Source organism: Pipistrellus kuhlii, unplaced genomic scaffold (genome assembly GCF_014108245.1).
Source record: "Pipistrellus kuhlii isolate mPipKuh1 unplaced genomic scaffold, mPipKuh1.p scaffold_m20_p_53, whole genome shotgun sequence".
In the NCBI taxonomy this organism is placed as follows: domain Eukaryota; kingdom Metazoa; phylum Chordata; class Mammalia; order Chiroptera; family Vespertilionidae; genus Pipistrellus; species Pipistrellus kuhlii.
In genome coordinates, this window is record NW_023425555.1 from 1,935,659 (window position 1) to 1,955,610 (window position 19,952).

Consider the following 19,952-nt stretch of genomic DNA (forward strand, 5'->3'; position numbering starts at 1 on the left):
CTTCGCTAAGGAAGCGCATTTCCTGCCGCCCTGGGCTGGCTGGATGAGCCAGGAGCTCCCCTCCGCCACCGGCCAGACCCCAGCCTCCACCCGCCGTCCACGGGAGCCCCGCGGCCCCCTCCCACGCGCCCCTCGGCCCGCGCGCCCCCGGCCGGCCCCGCGCCCCGCGCCCGCTTCTCCTGACCAGCTCGGCCGCCACCCCAGAAGGCTGGAGCAGGGACGCAGCCGCTCCGGCCGCCTGCTCCCTCCGGGTCCCCGCCTGAGCCCACGCCGGCCCCTGCTCCTGCCCGCGGCCCGGCCCCTGGACACCGGATAAGGCCCCGCGCACGGCCCCCCGGCGGACGGCATGGCCCGCAGCACGCTCCCCCCGGCCCCGGCCCCGGCCCCGGCCCTGGCCCTGGCCCTGCTGCTGGCCGCCTGCAGCCTCAGCCCTGCAGGTAGGTGCGGGGACCCGGGGGGGAGGCCACGCTCCGGGCAGTGGAGCTGGCCCGGGGGTTGGACGGCATAAGCAGGCGCTGTGGGTGACCACCCCGCCCGGCGTGGCAGGAGCGGTAACTTCCAGCCCGAGTCTCGGGCAAACGGAGGTGCGTTCTGTACGGTACCCCGGCCCCCGGCCTCCGGCCTCCCCGCAGGAAGCCCCCGGGGTCGCCTGCCCGCCCCGGGCCTTACGCCCCCTCAGAGGCCGCGTGGTGGGGAGGCAGAGGCCTCACGTGTGGCCCGGGCTCTGGGCTGTGGTTAGTTCCTTGTGGTGTGATCTTGGGGAACTACCCCGGCCTCTGACACAGTGAGGATGGTGACGGACTCCCGGCTGCGGGGAGGTCCGTTGGGGCAACGCCTGCGGTGAGGTCTCAGGGCTGGCTGCTCCCTGCGGTTACTATTGCCGTTGTTCTATGATTAGCCTCAGGCCCTCCGCCCTCGCCTTTCCCAGGGCCCCTGAGCCCCCCACCCACCCCTTCTGAGTGGAGGGCTCTCCCGGCCACTGCCCCTGCTCTGCTTCCCCAGATGAGGGCTTCTGGGGGAATCCTTGGCCCGGGGGCTTTTCTAGGCGGTCCTGACCTCAGCTGCCTTAAACTGACCAGGTGAGGGGCGGTGCGGAGTGTGCACCCACTTACTGTGGACACCCCGTCAGCCACTCCCCGGCATTTCAGAGCCCCCAGTCTTTGGTCGCTAAAGTTCTTATCCTGCCCTGGCTGGCATGGCTCAGTTGGTTGGGCCTTTGTCCCAAGCACGGAGGGTCATGGGTTCGATTCCTAGTCAGGGCACCTGCCCAGGTTGCGGGTTCCATGCCCAGTCTCGGTGCCTATGGGAGGCAACTAATCAATCTCTCTCTCTCCCCCCCCTTCCTCTCTGCCTCCCTCCTTTTTCTCTCTCTCTAAAATTAAGAAACATCGTCCTAACCAGTTTGGCTCAGTGGATAGAGCGTCGGCCTGCGGACTCAAGGGTCCCAGGCTCGATTCCGGTCAAGGGCATGTGCCTTGGTTGTGGGCACGTCCCCAATAGGGACTGTGCAAGAGGCAGCTGGTCGATGTTTCTAACTCTCTATCCCTCTCCCTTCCTCTCTGTAAAAAATCAATTAAAAAATATATTTTTTATTTTTATTTTTCCCCTCAAGTTTTATTTTAATTCTAAAATATATATTTATATTTTTTAAATTAAGAAACATCTCCTCGGGGGAGCATTCACGTTCTGACCGCTGCCTCCCTGAGAGCCCGAGCCGGAGCCTCAGACGCTCTCGCGGTGACTGAGCAGGGATTTGACCCCAGGCCTGTGGCTCCGCGGGCCTCTTGCTCCTCACCAGGGGGTACAGCTCCCGGTCACCCTGCAAGACGGCCGCCATTATGGCCCCATTTCCCAGGACGCGACACGGAGGCTGAGGCCCACCACGCTCACACAGCTGGGCAGCATCCTGCTTGGGCGCCTCTCTCCCCGCAGCCCCCACATTCCTGGCCGCATGACATTCTCTTCTCTCTTCTCTCGTCAGCAGAGGAAGACCCTGCAGATCCTTGGGGCCGGGTGTTCTAGCATCAAAGGCAGCGGTGTGATGGCAAACAATTAGCAGGGAGGAGGGGGAGGGCCGGCGCTTGTTAATTTCCGTGGCATCCATTTTCCCACGTGGCTGGTCTCCAGCTACCAGCTCCCCAAGCGCAGAGCCGGGCCGAGGTGCCCAGGAGACACCCTTATCTCGTGCTTCCATCACACGCGACTGACACAGATAACCTCCAACGCACAGATAATAGCGAGGCGGAGAAAATAATTAGGAAGTAAGACATTTGACATGCAGTGCCTTTTAAAAAAACACAATGCATTTCATTGTAAGCTTATAAAATTTTAATTTTAATAATGTTTGACAGCCTGTTGGAAAATTTCTTGCGAGCAGGTGCTGGCACCTAGTGGCCCCAGGGTCCCAGGGTGTTTCAAACCATCCAGCCCAACTCATGGTCTGGGAATCTGAGGCCCATGGAGGGCAGATGGGGGTCTGGCCAAGGCATGGAGGGTGACCTCACGTATTCCCGTTCAGGCCTGAGGGGGTGCAAATGGGTCCGAACCAGGTCCAGCCTTCTGGGGACACAGCTGGGCAGGATTAACTTGTAATAACCCAGCCTTCAGAGCCCAGTCCTAGAGAGTTACCTGCCCAGCTCTAGAAAGATGTCCAGTGCCCTGGCAGCTTAACCAAAACTGGAGTCTGCCCACATGTCCATCAGCCTGGGCCGCATTAACTGAATTGTCACGCAGTGGGACAGCATGCAGCCGTCGTCAAGAAGAAGCTAGATCTGCCGAAACCGGTTTGGCTCAGCGGTAGAGCGTCGGTCTGTGGACTGAAAGGTCCCAGGTTCGATTCCAGTCAGGGGCATGTACGTTGGTTGCAGGCACATCCCCGGTGGGGGGTGTGCAGGAGGCAGCTGGTCGATGTTTCTAGCTCTCTATCCCTCTCCCTTCCTCTCTTTAAAAAATCAATAAAATATATTTTTTTTTAAAAAAGAAGAAGAAGAAGCTAGATCTGTGTCTCCACTGCTGGGGACAGGTATCTGGGACGGACTGTCAGGTGCCCAGACGGCAATGATTCGTTTCCGTAAGAACAAGACCGCACTAACGCACAATATGCATAGAGAACCCTGAGGTGCCTGTGATATTTGCTAGGGTTTTCACCTTCCTGAGACACGTGCTTCTGTTAATGTTGGAATGTTTTGTTTTGTTTTGCTTGTTAATCCCCATCCGAGGATATTTTTCCATTGAATTTTAGAGAGATGGGAGGGAGGGGAGAGACGGAGAGAGAAACACATCAATTGGTTGCCTCCTGCACATGCCCTGAGCGGGCCGAGGCCCAAGCCTGCCATCCTGCAACCCAGGCACATAATGTTGATGGAATGGAACCCAGAACCCTTTAGTCTGTGGGCCGATACTCTATCCACTGAGCCAAAACGACTAGTGCTGGATGGATTTTTTTTTTTTTTTTTTAAAGAACAAACATGTAGAGATTTTAAAAAGCAACTTAACTATATATTCACTTCCATTTGCTTCTCAAAGGAAATAGATAAATGTTAGCATGCTGGTCGCTTACTAGTTTTCCTCTGTGTACCCTTCCTATGACCCAGATGTTTCTATGTTGTCATGTGGACACCATCACCATCCTGTTGTGTTCTGGAATATTCTCTCCCTTAAATGTGCTTTCCATCGTTGACCTAATAAATTCCCTATTGTTGAATATCTAGGTGATTTCCCCTTTGGGGCTAATTATAAATACCACCTCCGTGCACATTTTTGGTACATGCACATTTTCCTGTATTTTGTAATATTTCACTTGGACAGAGTCCCAGAAGTGAGGGTTGGGATTGGTGGCCCATGTAGGGTGGCCGGGATCAAAGCGTGTTTTCTAAGTGCGGATGAGTGTTCACTGGGGGACAGGCCAGAGGCTGGACTTGGAGGCCCCATGTGGGGGTCTGGGACTCTCTGGAGAGGGGACTAGTGGCTCAAGACCGAGGCCACAAATATCCATGTCTTAGAGGCTGCATTCTGTGGCAGCTCCCCTTTTTGTTTCTTTCTTTATATTATTATTATTTAATCCTCGCCTGAGAAGTTTGTTTGATTTTAGAGAGGGAGGAAAGAAGAGAGAGAGAGAGAAATAACATCGATGTGAGAGAGAAACATTGATAGGTTGCCTCCTGTACAGGTGTGGATAGGGATCAAACCTGCAACCTGGGTTTGTGCCCTGAGTGGGAATCGAACCTGTGACCCTTTGGTGCACAAGACGATGCTCCAGCCAATGGAGCAACTCTGGCCAGGGTAGGCAATTTTCCTCTTGCTAGGAGAAAAGGAGGTTGGAACAGGAGTGTGAGGCAGGAGAAATTAGGTCCTGGAGCCAGTGGGGACAGGCCATTAAGACTCTCTCGCCGAAACTGGTTTGGCTCAGTGGACAGAGCATCAGCCTGCGGACTGAGAGGTCCCAGGTTCGATTCCAGTCAAGGGCATGTACCTTGATTGTGGGCACATTCCCACTAAGGGGTGTGTGGGAGGCAGCTGGTCGATGATTCTCTCTCATCGATGTTTCTAACTATCCCTCTCCCTTCCTCTCTGTGAAAAATCAATAAAATATATATATATATATATATATATATATATATATATATATATATATATTTTTTTTTTTTTAATTATTTTTTTTTAAATACTCTCTCACCTCAGCCAGACAGATGGTAACACTAAAATCCAGAGGGAATAAGAGACCCATCTCTCAAGCTCACAGCTGGGTCAGTGCTGGGCCCTCTGAGGACAGGCCTGGTCTATTTGCTCAGGTGCCTGAGGGGCAATCTGGGCAAGGTGGGGGGAGCATTTTCTTTTCTTTTCTTTTTTTTTTCTTTTCTTTACATTTTTTTATTAAATTATTATCTGTGTACATATTTTAACACTGCTCCCCCCCATACATACCCGGGAGGGAACCATTATTTATGTCTACAGGCAGCTTTGTCTCCAGATTCAGTCTACAGACGAGGACATTGGAGCTCAGGACAAGTGACAGGTCCAGATTTTTTTTTCTTGGTTCTAATATATTTTTATTGATTTCAAGGAGGAAGGGAGAGGGAGAGAGAGAGATAGAAACATCAATGATGAGAGAGAATCATTGGTCGGCTGCCTCCTGCACACCCTCTACTGGGGATCAAGCCCACAACCCAGGTGCCCTTGACCAGGACCAAACCGGGGACCCTTCAGTCTGCAGTCAGACACTCTGTCTGCGGAGCCAAACCGGCTTATGGCGACAGGTCTAGATTTCAACCCCAGACTGTCTGCTTCCACAGCTTCCTTTCTCTGCATCTTTTTGTTTTGTTCTGTTTTTCTCTGCACCTGTGGTGGCCTGGTGTGGGGGCCTGGAGAGCGGATTGCCCTGACTCTGGGCCCTCTCCTCCAAGCTCCAGCCCCGGCACTGGGCATGCACCCTGCAGGCTGGAGAGGACATCATCCAGGCCTGAGCCGACGTCAGTGCCTGGGCTGGGATGCGGGGAAGGGACAGACAGAAGAGCCCGCATGAATTCAGTGCTCACTGTATGCCGCTGCTGCTCTGTCATCAGTGTGGTCAGACCTTGCCAAGGTCACAAAAGCCCAACGAAGCAGGCGCTCCTGTCTCCCCTTTTTACAGCGGAGGAGACTGGGGCACAGGCCAGTGGAAGTATTTGCTCAAGCAAACACAGCCCAGATGTGAGCAGCTGGGGCTAGAACCCTGGGCCTACCCACTGCCCATGCTGCCTCTGGGAAGCTGGCGAGGAGCTAGCTCTCTGTTGCCAGGTCTTCTCATCCTGGGCATTGGGTCCCTTTCCTGGGCCTACAGTGGCCCTCCCACCAAGAACACAGCTGGAGCAGTTCTGGTGAGGGGGTGTTCACAACAGGGTTTTGCAGGATGAGAAGAAGTTGACTAAGTGGCTGAAACCGGTTTGGCTCAGTGGATAGAGCGTCAGTCTATGGACTGAAAGGTCCTAGATTCGATTCCAGTCATGGGCATGTACCTTGGCTGTGGGTACATCCCCAGTAGGAGGTGTGCAGGAGGCAGCTGGTCGATGTTTCTCTCTCATTGATGTTTCTAGCTCTCTATCCCTCTCCCTTCCTCTCTGTAAAAAAATCAGTAAAATATATATTTTTTAAAAAAGATCCTTAACTTCATCACAGCTGCAAAAGCCCTTTAAAAAAAAAAAGAAGAAGTTGACTAAGTTGTCAAATAAAAGAAGGCCATTGGTTTGGGAAAGGGCATGACAAAGGCAATGAACAAAGTCTGTTTGAAGGCAAAGCTCACATCTACCTACTGACTGGGCTTAAGGAATTGTGACCCCAACTGCTTAGCACTGTGCACACATCCTCTTAACCAGCATTCTCACCAACCCCATGAGAACAGTATTACGATGGCCATCCCCCTTTTATAGACATAATATATATATATATATATATATATATATATATATATATATATATATTGATTTCAGAGAGGAAGGAAGAGGGAGAGAGATGGAAACACCAACGATGAGAGAGAGTCATGGATCGGCTGCCTCCTGCACACTCCCCACTGGGGATCAAACCCTCATCCCGGGCCTGTGCCCCGACCTGGAATTGAACCGTGACCTCCTGATTCATAGGTCAACACTCAACCCCTGAGCCACCCCAGCCAGGCCAGGTCCCTGTGCCTTTTAACTCCGCTTTAGGTTGCCAATGGTCCTGGCTCGTTGGGGAGTTCTGAGAAAGACGGGAGAAAGGAGTGTGGAGGCCTCGCTAGCGGCCAGGCCCGGGGGTGGGGTCGGACCAGGGGCTGGGGAATGCGTGCGGGTACCACTGGGCCCTGACAGGAGCGAAGGTGGCTGGGTGGCTGAGGAAGGAAAAGGCAGGGAAGACCTGCCATGAAGGGTCCGCCCTGGTGATTCAATAGCCACAGGCCACTTGCTGGGCACAGGCCCTTCCCATGGGCCCCTCACCTCGCGGACACACAGCCTAGAAGTGGGTGCTGGGTGCTGAAGCCGGGCTGTCCGGGTTCGAATACAGGCCCTACCACTGAGTTGCTGGGTAAGCTGGGGCTCATTCTTGCGCCTCCCTGAACCTCAGTTTCCTCGGGTGTCAGATGGGTGTCATGACAGTGCCCGCTTCGTGGCTGCTCCGGGGATCAAATAAATGAGCTCATGCGTGCATGGCCCAGGGAGCTTGATGGAAGCTGTTTTGCAAACGGGGAAACTGAGGCTCGGCGACGTCAGGCGTTTGCTGGAGGTGACCAGCTTGTTCAGAGGCAGAACTGGGACAGGGCATTTGGCCCAGGACATCTGACTCCGGAGGTGCTTTTTCTCCAGATGCATTATCATCCGTGGCCTCCCGAGGTCCCAGGGGTGGCCTTTGGGAAAGCCCGTGGGTCAGGGACCACAGATACTCGTGGCTCTTGGTCAGGGAGGAGGAGGAAGGGGGCAGAGGTGGGAGGGTGGCTCCCCAGTTTCTCCCTCGGCAGGCGGTCACCCAGGCCCCCAGTGGCGCCTCCTCCGCGCAGGTCCCGGGAGGCCCAGCAGTTTCCCTTGGTGCCAGGGGATTGTTTTCTGCTCCGTCTGGACCCGCCTCCGGCTCCAGGAGACAGGCCTGGGCGTCACACTCCCTCCTGTCTCCCCATTCTCGTCTGCGGGGTGGGGGCGGCCGGGATTCGAAAAGGCCCCAAAATAAATGGGCCTCTTATCTGATCTCCCAGGCTGGCCCGTTATCTGATCATTACATAATGGCCCGGCTGACGGCACGGAGGAGGTGGGGCAATCGGCAATCTGGGAGGAACTGGGGTTCCTGGAAGTCTGGGGAGGGGGCAGGGAAAGTCTGAAGGGGAGGAGGAAGCCGCTGTGCTAATCTGCAGACCAGACCCTGGGTCCTGCGGGGAGGGGGGGGCGAGGGGGGTCCGAGGCCCAGCCTGGTCCGCCACGTGCAGCTCCCGCACCGCACCGTTAGCCTCTCGGGCCTCCGTCTCCCCATCTCAGAGGAGGGGCCTGGACTAGGGCACAGCCAAGAAGGGTGTTCAGCGATTGGGAAAGGGAGAGGGTGGGGAGCTCCGAGCGGCTGGTGAGTCCCAGAGGGCGGTGCCACGGTTGAGTCCTGGGATGAGGGAGTTGGCTGGCCTGACTCCCACTTCAGACCCTCGCGGAGTCCCTCGCCCGAGGCCGCCCCCCTCCCCCACCAGGAGTCCGTTCTCCCGGGTGAAGCCCACCGGGCAGCTGTGATCAAAGAGCCAGCGGTGCTCTTCCCCGGGGAGTCCTCGCCGGCCTCTCCAGATCGGGCTTTCTCTTCGCGCTGTCCTCCCACAGCCAAGGAAACCGAAGCCCCAAGTGGAAAACTCATTCACCAAAGCCACTGGCTGTTGGGCCTGAGCTTCGCACCCAGGGCAGCCTGGCTGCAGGGACCTTGTTTTTTGTTGTTGTTGTTTTTAATTTTATTTATTTTTTATAGAGAGGAAGGGAGAGGGATAGAGAGTTAGAAACATCGATCAGCTGCCTCTTGCACACCCCCTACTGGGGATGTGCTGCAACCAAGGTACATGCCCTTAACCAGAATCGAACCTGGGACCTTTCAGTCCGCAGGCTGACGCTCTATCCACTGAGCCAAACCGGTTTCAGCGGGACCTTGTTTTTAACCAAAAGGCCGCATTACGCAGGCTGCCTGGAGTCCCTGGCACAGGACAGGTCCAGGCAGGGCACATGGTGGCCAGACGTCCCCTCCCCAGCTGCTGCTGGGAGATGGCGGCCACCTGATGCGCTGAGCCTGCCACGGGGCTGGTGGTCCCGGTGTCCTCTCTGACCTCTGGTGGATGGTCCCGATGTCCTCTGACCTCTGGTGGTCCCGATGTCCTCTGACCTCTGGAGGTCCCGGTGTCCTCTGACCTCTGGTTGATGGTCCTTATGTCCTCTGACCTCTGGTGGTCCCGGTGTCCTCTGACCTCTGGTGGATGGTCCTTATGTCCTCTGACCTCTGGTGGTCCCGATGTCCTCTGACCTCTGGTGGATGGTCCCTATGTCCTCTGACCTCTGGAGGTCCCAGTGTCCTCTGACCTCTGGAGGTCCCAGTGTCCTCTCTGACCTCTGGAGGTCCCGGTGTCCTCTCGGAGCCCTCGGCGGGCGGCGGAAAGGTGGGAGGGGGGGCAGGGCAGGCTGAGCGCTGATTCAGAAGAAGCCTCCCTGCTCCCCGCTCTGAGCTGGCGTCGGCTGGACGGCTGGACGTGCGACCAGTCCCTCCTCGCCCAACTTTGATCTCCAAGAAAACAGGAAGTGAGCGCGACAAGATGGAGACACAAACTTCCAAACAGTCTCCCCTCCTCTGTCCTCCTTCCCTCCCCGGAGCCCCCCTTCCCCGGCACATTCCTCAGGACGAGGTGTGGGGGCCTCATTTCCTCTTCCTCCTCTGCGGCTCAGGGTGAAATTCCATTCCCTTCCCTCAGGACCCGGCTTCCGGGCAGCCCCGTGGCAGGCTCCCGCCCGCCTGCCCACCGCCCGCCTGCCCACTGCCCCCTGCCCACCGCCCGGCCTGCCCACCGCCCCCCTGCCCACCGCCCCCTGCCCACCGCCCCCCTGCCCACCGCCCCCCTGCCCACCGCCCGGCCTGCCCACCGCCCCCTGCCCACCGCCCCCCTGCCCACCGCCCGCCTGCCCACCGCCCGCCTGCCCATCGCCTGCCCTACCCACCACCCACCCTGCCCACCGCCCCCTGCCCACCGCCCCCCTGCCCACCGCCCACCCTGCCCACCGCCCCCCTGCCCACCGCCCCCTGCCCACCGCCCCCCTGCCCACCGCCCAGCCTGCCCACCGCCCCCTGCCCACCGCCCCCCTGCCCACCGCCCCCCTGCCCACCGCCCGGCCTGCCCACCGCCCGCCTGCCCACCGCCCGCCTGCCCACCGTCCCCCTGCCCACCGCCTGCCCACTGCCCCCTGCCCACCGCCCCCCTGCCCACCGCCTGGCCTACCCACCGCCTGCAGCCTGGCCGCCCTCTGCCTCCCCCCTCTCAGGCGCTCAGCCCTCCTTGGCCCGTACCCCGGCCCCCTCGAGGCACAGGAGGGGGAGTTCTGTGTTCCAATCTCAGCTCTCACCTTCCTTCGGCGGGAACAGGACTGCAGGCTGGGGTGTGCCAACCCATGGCCTCCCCCGCCCCCCCGCCCGCCCGCCCCCCACACAATTGGAGTCACCAGGGCTAGCAAATAAAATACAGGGTGCCCCGTGACATTTGAGTTTCAGATAAACAACGGAAAGTTTTGGGATAAGTATATCCCAGGCAATATCTGGGCTACATTCATACTTTAAAACTTATTCGTATTTTTACTTACATATAACGGTGTCCTGCATTGTATCTATCCACCTGACACCTAGGAGCACTGTGGCTTCCGGCAAGAGACTTGTCCTTGCTGAGCCTCGGCTTCTTCATCTGCGGGATGGGTATGTTACCGCCTCGCAGGGTAGCTGTGAGGATGCAGTAAGGCCCGTGGGCGTTCAGAGGGCGGGCGGCATCGTCCCCGCCCGCTCTCACCGGCCCCTCTCCCCCGTGCCTCCCAAACAGGTCTTGCGGGAGCAGTCCGCTGCAATCTCCAGCCTGTGGACAGCGAGGTGACGTACGTCACCAGCCAGGTTCCTGAGGGCTGCGTGGCACACGTGCCCAACGCCACCGTCGATGTCCACGTCCTCTTCTTGGAGTTCCCCAGAGTGAGTGCCGGATGGCGGGGTGGGGGAGGGACTCAGAGGTCGGCCCGGGCCGAGTCCTCCCCAGGGACCCTGCCAGGAGGGAGGCCTGACCATCTCACAGGGCCAGCGTGGGGAGCAGGCCCCCCAATATTGGGGCCTCTGGCCGTCACCACGCGGCCCGGGCAGGAGGGCCGGGCTGGCCGCGGTCGGGTGGAGAAGAGCCGGGGGGCGGGGGGTGGCCAGGGGAGTTGTGGCTTCTGCATCCCCAGCGCCGGGAGCTCCTCAGCAGACACAGCCCCGCTAGGGGCAGCGCTGACTTTGCGGAAGTTCTCTCCTCCGTGGGGCCTCCGATCCCCCCTGGAGAGTCCTTCTCCGAACACCTGGGCCTGGCGAGCAGCCCCTCGCCGCAGACTGAAGCCAGCGATGCCCCTGCCCCAGAACCCCTGAGTTCTTCGAAGTCCCGCCCAATAGCACACCTACTGAGTGTTCACTGTGCTAGGTACCGTGCTAGGCCGACTATGTGCAGGAAGTGAGTTTAAAACCCTGACATCTATTCAATCTCCCCTGGGCCCATCTGGCAGGGTCTGTTATGAACCCCATTTTCCAGAGGAGGAAACTGAGGCAGGCCTAGAGAGGCAAAGCAATGTGTCCACGGCCAGAGTTCACACGAGATCCCCGGGGACCCCCAGCCAGGCCACCCCTTGGCCCCCAGGGGACTCCGTGTCCGGGCGTCCGGGCTGATGACCACACCTGGCCCGTGTGGCCTCGGGGCCTGATAGCGACTCAGTGGTGTCACTCAGAGTGAGCTTGTGGCCAACTGGCCCCTGAAACTGTTAGGGTGCCCTGCGTTTGTGCGGTGATAAGACGGTTCCCAGACCACCAGTATCGGGGGGCCTGCTCCCCACCGCCCTGCCTGCCCCGAGGACTGTGGGGCTCGATAACCCCAAACTGCAGATAGTGCCAGCACACGGCGTGTGGTTTGCGTGGCCATTGTAATTTTTTTTCAAGTTGGGGATGCTGTGGAGAACGAGATTGCCCTCTGCTTGTTCTGCTGTTGGGTCTCCGGCCTCCTCTGGGTGACGGGGACCCCCCTCCCCCCACTCCCCTCCCCCAATCAATCCACAGTGAGCCAGAGTCAGAGAGAGGCCACCTGCCAAGCACCCAGGGCTGGAGCGGCAGGTGTGTGGACAGCCAGCCAGGGCCCGGGCGATGGACACCTCCTTGCTCAGCACAGGGCAGGGGTGCTCCGCTGCTGTGGGGCTTGGGAGGGCTTCCTGGAGGAAGCAACCACAGTAAGCTCGTGAGCGAAGGCAGCGGAGGGAAGAGCAGAGGGTAAAGGGGATGCACAGGCAGGGAGGTGGCCGAGGCTGTGGTCAGCGCGTGGTTGGCTGCGGCCGTGGCATAGAGTTGGCCTCGGGGCAGGGCTGGGGAGTTTGGTCTTTCTCCTGAGGGCAGTGACGTCCCTGCAGGGCGGGCCGGGGAATGGCAGGTGCCCTGTGACTCACCATCTGAGAGCTCAGGACAGCAGACCCTCCCTGCCCCCATGGGCGTCTGGCGTGTGGTTCCGGGGCGGGCTGCAGGCTCTAGGACTGCGGCAGGTGCGTTGGGGGGTGGGGGGAGCGCTGGGATTGGAGGGTTCAGGGCTCCAGTCCTGGATATATCACTGGCCAGCACCTCGTATACTTCTCCCCACTCTCCAGTAGACACACATTTCCTATGCTCAGGGACCCACCACAGAGTCTGGGAGTCTGGGGATCTGGGCCCGGGCCTGGCGTGTGCCCAGCGGCTGTTGAAGGTCTGAGTGAGGGAGGAATGGGGACAGACATGCATGCTATGTGGCCTTGGTGGCCTTGGCGAAGGGCTTAGGAACATGGCTCTGGAGCCAGCTCGCCTTCCAGTGGAACTTGGGCTCCTCCACGTATGACAGCGCAGCTTTGGACTGCCTCTCCGAGCCTTGGTTTTCCAGGGTGAGACCTGGAGACCCCAGTCCGCCCCCAGGGGCCTGTGGGAGTCCATGGGGCAGCGCAGGCCACCCAGGGGCCGGCTTGTCTTTATACCGGCTGCTCTCGGGGCTCCGGTCTCACCGGTGACTACCTCCCGGTGCCCGGCACGCTACAGAGCAGCCTCAGAGCACATCAGAAATTAGCTGGATCCCCGGAGGTCCTTGCCATCAGGTGGCGGAGGCCGGGGCTGAGCGTCCGCTTTCAGAGGGGGGCCTGCGGTCCCGCCTGCCGGAGCCCGTCTGCCCCCTGGGGCTCCTGGCCCGGGTGCCTCGCCCAGCAGCCGGTCTCCCCGATCCTCCTGCTGTGACACCGAGGGGCCTGCGGCCCCTGGGCAGCCCCTCCTCCCCAGGCAGCACCCAAGAACGAAGTCCCGGGCTCCCTACCCCGCCCCCCCCCCCAACCAGTCCTTGCCAGGTGCCTGCTCTGTGCCCAGCCTGAGTTGGGCACTGGTGGTGCCGAGAGAAAGCGGACGTGGGCACTGCCCTTGGCCACTTCTAGGCCAAGGTGGGTGTCAGCATGGATTCAGTGATGGAGTCGGCGATGGGGGACCCTGGGCGGAGGGGGCTGTGGACCCGGGAGGACAAGCACCGAACGTGGAGGGAAGGGGACCTCAGGGAAGCGGCTCCCCGTAGCCAGACAGAGAGGGAGGTCACGGGCGTCCGGGCAAAGGCTTAAAGGCAAGAGGCACGGGCTGGCGGCCATCCCAGCCCCCAGCCCAGTCTCCCCCGACCTGCGGGCACGTTCCTCGGCGCTGGCACAGCGCCCCGCTTTCCCGTCCATCCCCGCGTGGCCTGGATCCTCAGATTTCCTGTGCGTGGGCGGCACAGGAACTTGGCAGCCGAGAGCCTCAGGGAAGAGAGGTCCAGAGAGAGAGGGGGAGTGTGTGCGTTGGGGAGGATTACAGACAGACGAGGGGGCCGCTGGCTGGGGCTCCGTCTCGCTGGGTCCCCGAAGGGCAGGCCGGAGCCGGGATTCCGGGAGGGGCCCCGGGTCACATCCTGACCCTCGGAGACAGGAAACCAGCCTGGTGTCTCAGAGGTTCCCGTCAGGCCGGCTGGGCTGACCCGCTGTCCTCCCAGCAAACCCCCGCCGCCGGGCCAGAGCTGGGACAGCCGGTGATTCACCCCACTTCTGGGCGAACTCGGGGAGCAGAGCACGCCCCCCACAAGCCGATGGAGCCCGCTGGGCTCTTGCACTGACTTACTCCTGGCCTGAGGGGCAGCTGGGCTGCTCAGACAGGGAGAGCAGGGGGCCCCAGGCTCCCCCAGAACGTCCTGGGAGGTTGTGCCCTCCGACCTGGGCAAAGGGGTCCCGCCCGGCCCCCAGTTAGATCCTCGCTGGCCTCTCCCAGCTGGGGAGCCTAGCACCCAGAGACCCCTTCGAACGCACCGCGCCTACGCCCCCAGCGGCACCGGCTCTCTCGTCCCGTCCTCCACGCGGACACTGCGGGGCTGGCTAAGCTCCGCTCAGCCTGACGGCCGTCAGGGTGACCACTGCAGGGGGTGGGAATGGCAGAGCTGGGCATCTTCACATCGAACACGTGGGGAGAAGGGGGTGGCCTGGGAGCCAGGGCTGCCATTTGTACCCTTGCCCCAGGCCTTGCAGGTATGAGGGGCAGGCTTGGTGGAGGGGCATGGTTTGGGGGTCGGACAGGCTAGGCAGGGGTGGCGTCTGCTCTCACTGCTATATCCCCAGTGTCCGGGTCAGGGTCATCTGGGAATAAATATTGGATGGATAGATGGACGGACGGACGGATGGATGGTGGATGGATGGATGGATGGATAGACGGACGACGGACAGATGGATGGATGGATGGACGGATGGATGGTGGGTGGATGGATGGACGGACGGATGGATGGATGGATGGACGGATGACGGACGGATGGATGGATGGATGGTGGATGGATGGATGGACGGATGGATAGATGGATGGACTGACGGACGGATGGATGGGCGGACAGATGGACAGACGGATGGATGGATGGTGGATGGATGGATGGACGGACGAATGGATGGATGGTGGATGGATGGATGGATGGATGGATGCATGGACGGATGGACGGACGGACGGATGGACGGATGGTGGATGGATGGACGGACGGACGGACGAATGGATGGATGGTGGATGGATGGACGGATGGATGCATGGATGGACGGATGGACGAATGGACGGATGGTGGATGGATGGACGGACGGACGGACGAATGGATGGATGGTGGATGGATGGACGGATGGATGCATGGATGGACGGACGGACGGATGGACGGATGGACAGGTGGATGGTGGATGGACGGACGGACGGATGGACGGACGGACGGATGGACGGACGGACGGACGGATGGTGGATGGTGGGTGGATGGATGGGTGAGTGAATAATGGGAGAAAGGAGGGGAAGGGCACACACATATAAACATTTGCTGCTGGCCATTCCCAAGGGGTTAGTGGTGTCGCTTGTCCTTCATTACCGGTGGTTTGGGAGTGTTCCTCTTGTCCTCTGCCAAGGTCTGACGATGGAGCTGTGCCTCCTTTCTGTCCCCACTGAGAGCACAGGAGCCCTCGCTGGGCCCAGTTCGGCCAAATGAAGTGGGGGTGAAAGTGGGGGCGCAGGCTGGCCAGGGCCCTCAGCTGGGGAAGGTAGCGTCTCTCCCCTGGGGGTTCCGGAAGCCACTCCTGTGGCCACTTGGCTGGAGATCACGCCTCCCGATGTCAAACTCTGGAATCCCTAGGAGGCAGGATGGAATCGGGCCACACTGATCCCACTCCCCCCTGCACAGATGGGGAGGCCGAGGCTCAGAGGGGGTGCACAGTGAGGTGTGACCGAGGCATGTCCCAGCCCCAGCTCCCTGCTGCCCACCGCTACGCTGACCTCCGCAGGCGCAAACCATGGCACCTCTGGGTGAACGGGCGGGAGGGATGGGCATCTGCTGCTCTGTGTAGGTGGGCACCGGACAGCTCACTGTGCAGGCAGAGCCTCACGGAATCCTCAAAGGTCTATGCACTGGGCATAGTGTTCAGCCCGTTTTCCAGATCAGGAAACCGAGGCCCAGAGAGACCTAACTGCCCAGGGCCACCGGTTTGAATTCAGGTCAGCCTGGCTGTGAGCCCTGCCCCTGCCAGCCCGCCTGTCTGTGCCATCTGAGTCTGCCGGGCTGGACGGAGGGACGTCTGGCTCCACTCCGCCCGGCTCCAGTCTGACCGAGGAGGGCGGGAGCCGCAGGCAGCCCCGAGACTCTGCTCCTAGAAGAATTGCTGGAAGCAGCTTTCTATAAGTGGCTACTAGCGCGCAGGGCCTCCTCTCCGAAATCCCCCTTCCCGCCAACAATGGCCTCTGTGGGACACTGGCACCAAAATAGAAACGTGGTCTCCCGCCCGCCCATTCAGGGACGAGGCCGGGGAGACCCAGGCCGGCCGGCCGGGGCTAAGGGCTGGTGCTCAGGATCCCCAGGATGCCTCGGGAGGACTGGGGGCGTGCGGTGGGGGGCGGGCGGGCCCCTGTCTTTGCCGGCGGGCTGCGGCGGGGAGGGAGGGGGAAGTCGGACTGCGTGTGAGTGGCCGGTGGTGAGTCAGGGCCACGGGCTGGAAATGTTCGCTGTGGAAACCCAGGCTGGGCTTTTCTCGTAACCGGCTGCTCTCCCCGGGCTGGGAGCTCAGAGGGGGACAGCCCGCTTCCAGCCTCCCCGCAGGTCCACGCCGCTCGCCGGCTGAGGGGCCCTGGCCTGGACGATCTGGCTCAGACCCCCCTCCAGCCCCCAGAGCCACAGGGAGGGGCTTGTGACGCGGAGTGGGCGTTCGGGGTGAGCTCTGGGAGAAGAGCTGAGTGCGGTGGCAAAGGTTCCTCTCTTCTCTCCCCTCGTCCTCAGCATGACCCGACCCTGACCTCCACTTCTCTTTTTTTTTTTTAAATATGTATTTATTTATTTTTAGAGAGAAAGAGAGAGAGAGAAGTACCGATGAGAGAGAGAAACATCACTCTGCTGCCTCCTACACGCCCCCTACTGGGGATGGAGCCCACAACCCGGGCACGTGCCCTAACCGGGAGTCGAACCTGGGACCTCTTGGTCCATGGAGCGATGCTCAATCCACTGGGCCACACCAGTTGGACTCTGCTTCTCTTTTTTTTATTTCCTTTATCCAGAGCCCCGCCTGATGTTGGTTCCTAACCTCGTCCTATCCCTGTTACACAGATAGGGAAACTGAGGCACGGGGGAACAGGGGTATTTGCAGAACAGCAGCAAGAATGTTTTCCTCCCAGTCCAGGGGCTACGCTCCCAGCTGCTCTGTCACCTGCAGTGCCCTCTGCCTGTGGGTGTTCACCGGGGGCCAAAGCATGGACCTCCGGACAATGGGGTCCGTCGGTTTGCCGTGTCTCAGTGCTCGCTCCGCTGGGTGGTTTGGGGCAGATCTGGGGGAGAGAAGACAAGACGAGCTGCCCAGAGGTCTGGCACCAGGCTGGCTTGCCCTGGCTGCCTGACTTGGCCCCTCTCCCTCCGGCTGCTCCCCGAGCCTCACTGGCTGCATCTGTAAAATGGGAGAACGCCCACCCCCTTCGGTGAGAGGCGTGCCTCCTGCTCAGCGCAGGGCCGGCCAGGCGTGAGGCTGACCCACGTTGTGTATGTGAACCGCTTTACTGAGATAAAACCAGTCCGTTTGAGAGGCACCGCTGTGTGGTGGGCAGCGCCTGGGCAGAGCTGTGCGAGCACGTCCCGTTGTAGCTGACGGTGCCCGCAGTCACGGTAAGAAGCTGGGTCCCATCGCCCGGGGCCTGGCAGCTCGGCTGTGCCGGCCTCTCTCTCCCCCGCGAGGTGGCTCTCCTTCTCTCCCACTCACTTCGAGCGACGACACAATCCTGGGACCAAGTGGCAGTTCACATACTTATATTTGTATCTCACATTTGACCAAAATAGGATATTAAACCTAGTACTTCATTTCTGAAGGTTTTTTATTTTATTTTATTATTATTATTATTATTTTTTATTGATTTCAGAGAGAAAGGGAGAGGGAGAGAGAGACAGAAACATTAATGATGAGAGCATCATGGATCGGCTGCCTCCTGCACGGCCTAAACCCAGTACTTCATTTCTGAAGTTTAGAATGCGTCGCATTTTTGAAAACTGATGAAACGTGAGATTTCAAAAATCAAAAGTTATAAACCCACCCGACAACATCAATGAACAAAAATTGTGAACTTACACATAAATGTCAGTCGTTCTGCTATAAATTAGCATAAAAAGAATCCTTCAAAAACAAGCTCCCTAAATAGCTCCCTGAAATGAAAAAAGAAAAAGAAAAAAAGTGACTTGTGAAACATTGGAAATGGAACGGCATTTGCTCTTTTGTTTTAAGGCACAAACGCACAAACAAAGAGCGACTAGGGTGTCATTCCTGAGGAGCGGAAACTTTTCTCGGCAAATTTTCCAGCGGCTGAAGCATTCTGTCCGGCTCTGTGACATCATTTGGGGAAATGACCAGGAGATAATGAGAGGTTAAACAAAATTTTCCACGGATCTCTCCGTCTTGCAATCTCTCCCTCGTGTTTGATAAGTTCGAGGAGATGTTTGGGGTCCGGCTGTGTCTTTGCGGAGATCCCCAGCTTTTGAGAGCAGCTGGAGTCAGGGTTTTGGTAAACTGGTCCAGGAAGCCTCCCGGTAGAGCAGATGGCCCTTCAGTAGAAGCTTTGCATCTGTGGATCGCCGCATTCTCTTTTCTCCTTGGGAATAAAAAGGCCTGGGAAAATGTGGCTGGCTGGACAGTGGCCTGCCCGGGACCACATCCTAAGCTCCGTACTTATTTGCTGTGTGTTCGTGGGCAAGTGACTTCACCTCTCTGTGCCTTGTTTCCTCGTCTGTGAGACTAATAATGGTACCTACCTCTTGGGAGTTATTAGATAAAGTACTTAGAACAGTCCTGGCACATAGTAAGCACTATATGTGTTGCTGTTGTTGTTGTTATTATTATTATTATTGTTATCTGTTGTTGTTATTTGCTGTTGTTCTGGAAGCATTCTAAATACATACACCATGATCAATTAAAAATTTTAATGCAGCACCTATCTCTCAAGATATAAATAATCACAACTTCACATTCTTAAAAATGTCAAGACCATGGTAGTATATTGACAAAAAGAGGAGCATTTTAGTACTTTAATATAAAAAGGTCAGCCTGGCTGGGGTTGCTCAGTGGATAAGCATCGCCCTAGGAACCAGGAGATCACGGTGTGATTCCTGGTCGGGCCACATGCCCTGGCTGCAGGCTCCATGCCCATCCCCGATAGGAGGTGTCCAAGAGGCAGCCGATCAAGGATTCTCTCTCATCGTTGATGTTTCTATCTCTCTCTCTCCCTCTCCCTTCCTCTCTGAAATCAACAAAAAAATATTGTTTTAAAATAACAAGGCCAACAGGAATATTGCACACTGGGGAGGAGTTGATGCCTGGGGTACTGCCGCTTAGGGACAGAGGACAGGCCCGGGGTGCCCGCTGGGTCACACGGACACTGGCAGGCCTGGTACCCAGCAGGTGCTCCACAGGAACAAACCTTGGTCAGGCCCAGCGCGTCTTTTTCTTCACATCTTTGGGTTTGCTGAGACGAGCCCCCTTCATTCAGGCAGCAAGTGTTTTCCTGAGCACGCTTTAGGGCCGGGCACTGTGCTGGGCCCTGGCAGGCAGGGCGGACAGGCCGGGCAGGGAGAGCTGCGTGGAGGCCGATGGGACAGGGGTTGTCACTACCGCTCTGGGGGGCGCAGTCTACGTCAGCCTGACTGGCCTGTGTGTGTGTGTGTCTTTCCCCTGCCCACACCCAGGCTCCGGCCCTGCTGAACCTGACCGTCCAGATGTCCAAGCAGAATGGCAGCCAGGCCCGAGAGGTGCTTCTGGTCCTCGGCCTAGACAAGAGAGTCTACCTGCAGCTGCAGGCCCCCGGAATCCCGCTCCAGCTGGCTTATGTGAGTTACCCCACACCCCGGTGAATCCTGCAGGGCCCACACAGAGAGAACCCAAAAGGCAGCAGGGTTGGAGGCGAAGAGTTTCAACCTGGAGATGGGATTCAGGCGGACGGGCAGCCCTGGGCAGCTCCTCAGTTTTCCCATCTGGCAGGTGGGAGAGCTGGGCTCGGTGACATCCCATCAAATAATCTTGTCACTGTCTTTGAAAAAAAATCCCAAGTCGTATGTTTGAAGATGTTTATTTTTTTAAAATATATTTTATTGATTTTACACAGAGAGGAACTGAGAGAGAGAGAGAGAGAGAGAGAGAGAGAGAGAGAGAGTTAGAAACGTCGATGAGAGAGAAACATCCATC

General features: G+C 58.5%; 1 protein-coding gene across 2 annotated transcripts in view; it reads left to right on the top strand.

The window, feature by feature from the left end:
* ENG (endoglin) overlaps positions 1–19,952 on the top strand; it is a 31,572-nt gene continuing 11,620 nt past the window's right edge. For both annotated transcript variants that reach the window (XM_045573671.1, XM_045573672.1), the window contains exons 1-3: positions 1–437; positions 10,535–10,677; positions 19,457–19,597. In XM_045573671.1, coding sequence (XP_045429627.1) covers positions 347–437; positions 10,535–10,677; positions 19,457–19,597 — 375 coding nt within the window. In that variant the 5' untranslated portion in view covers positions 1–346. The remainder of the gene's footprint in view (positions 438–10,534; positions 10,678–19,456; positions 19,598–19,952) is intronic.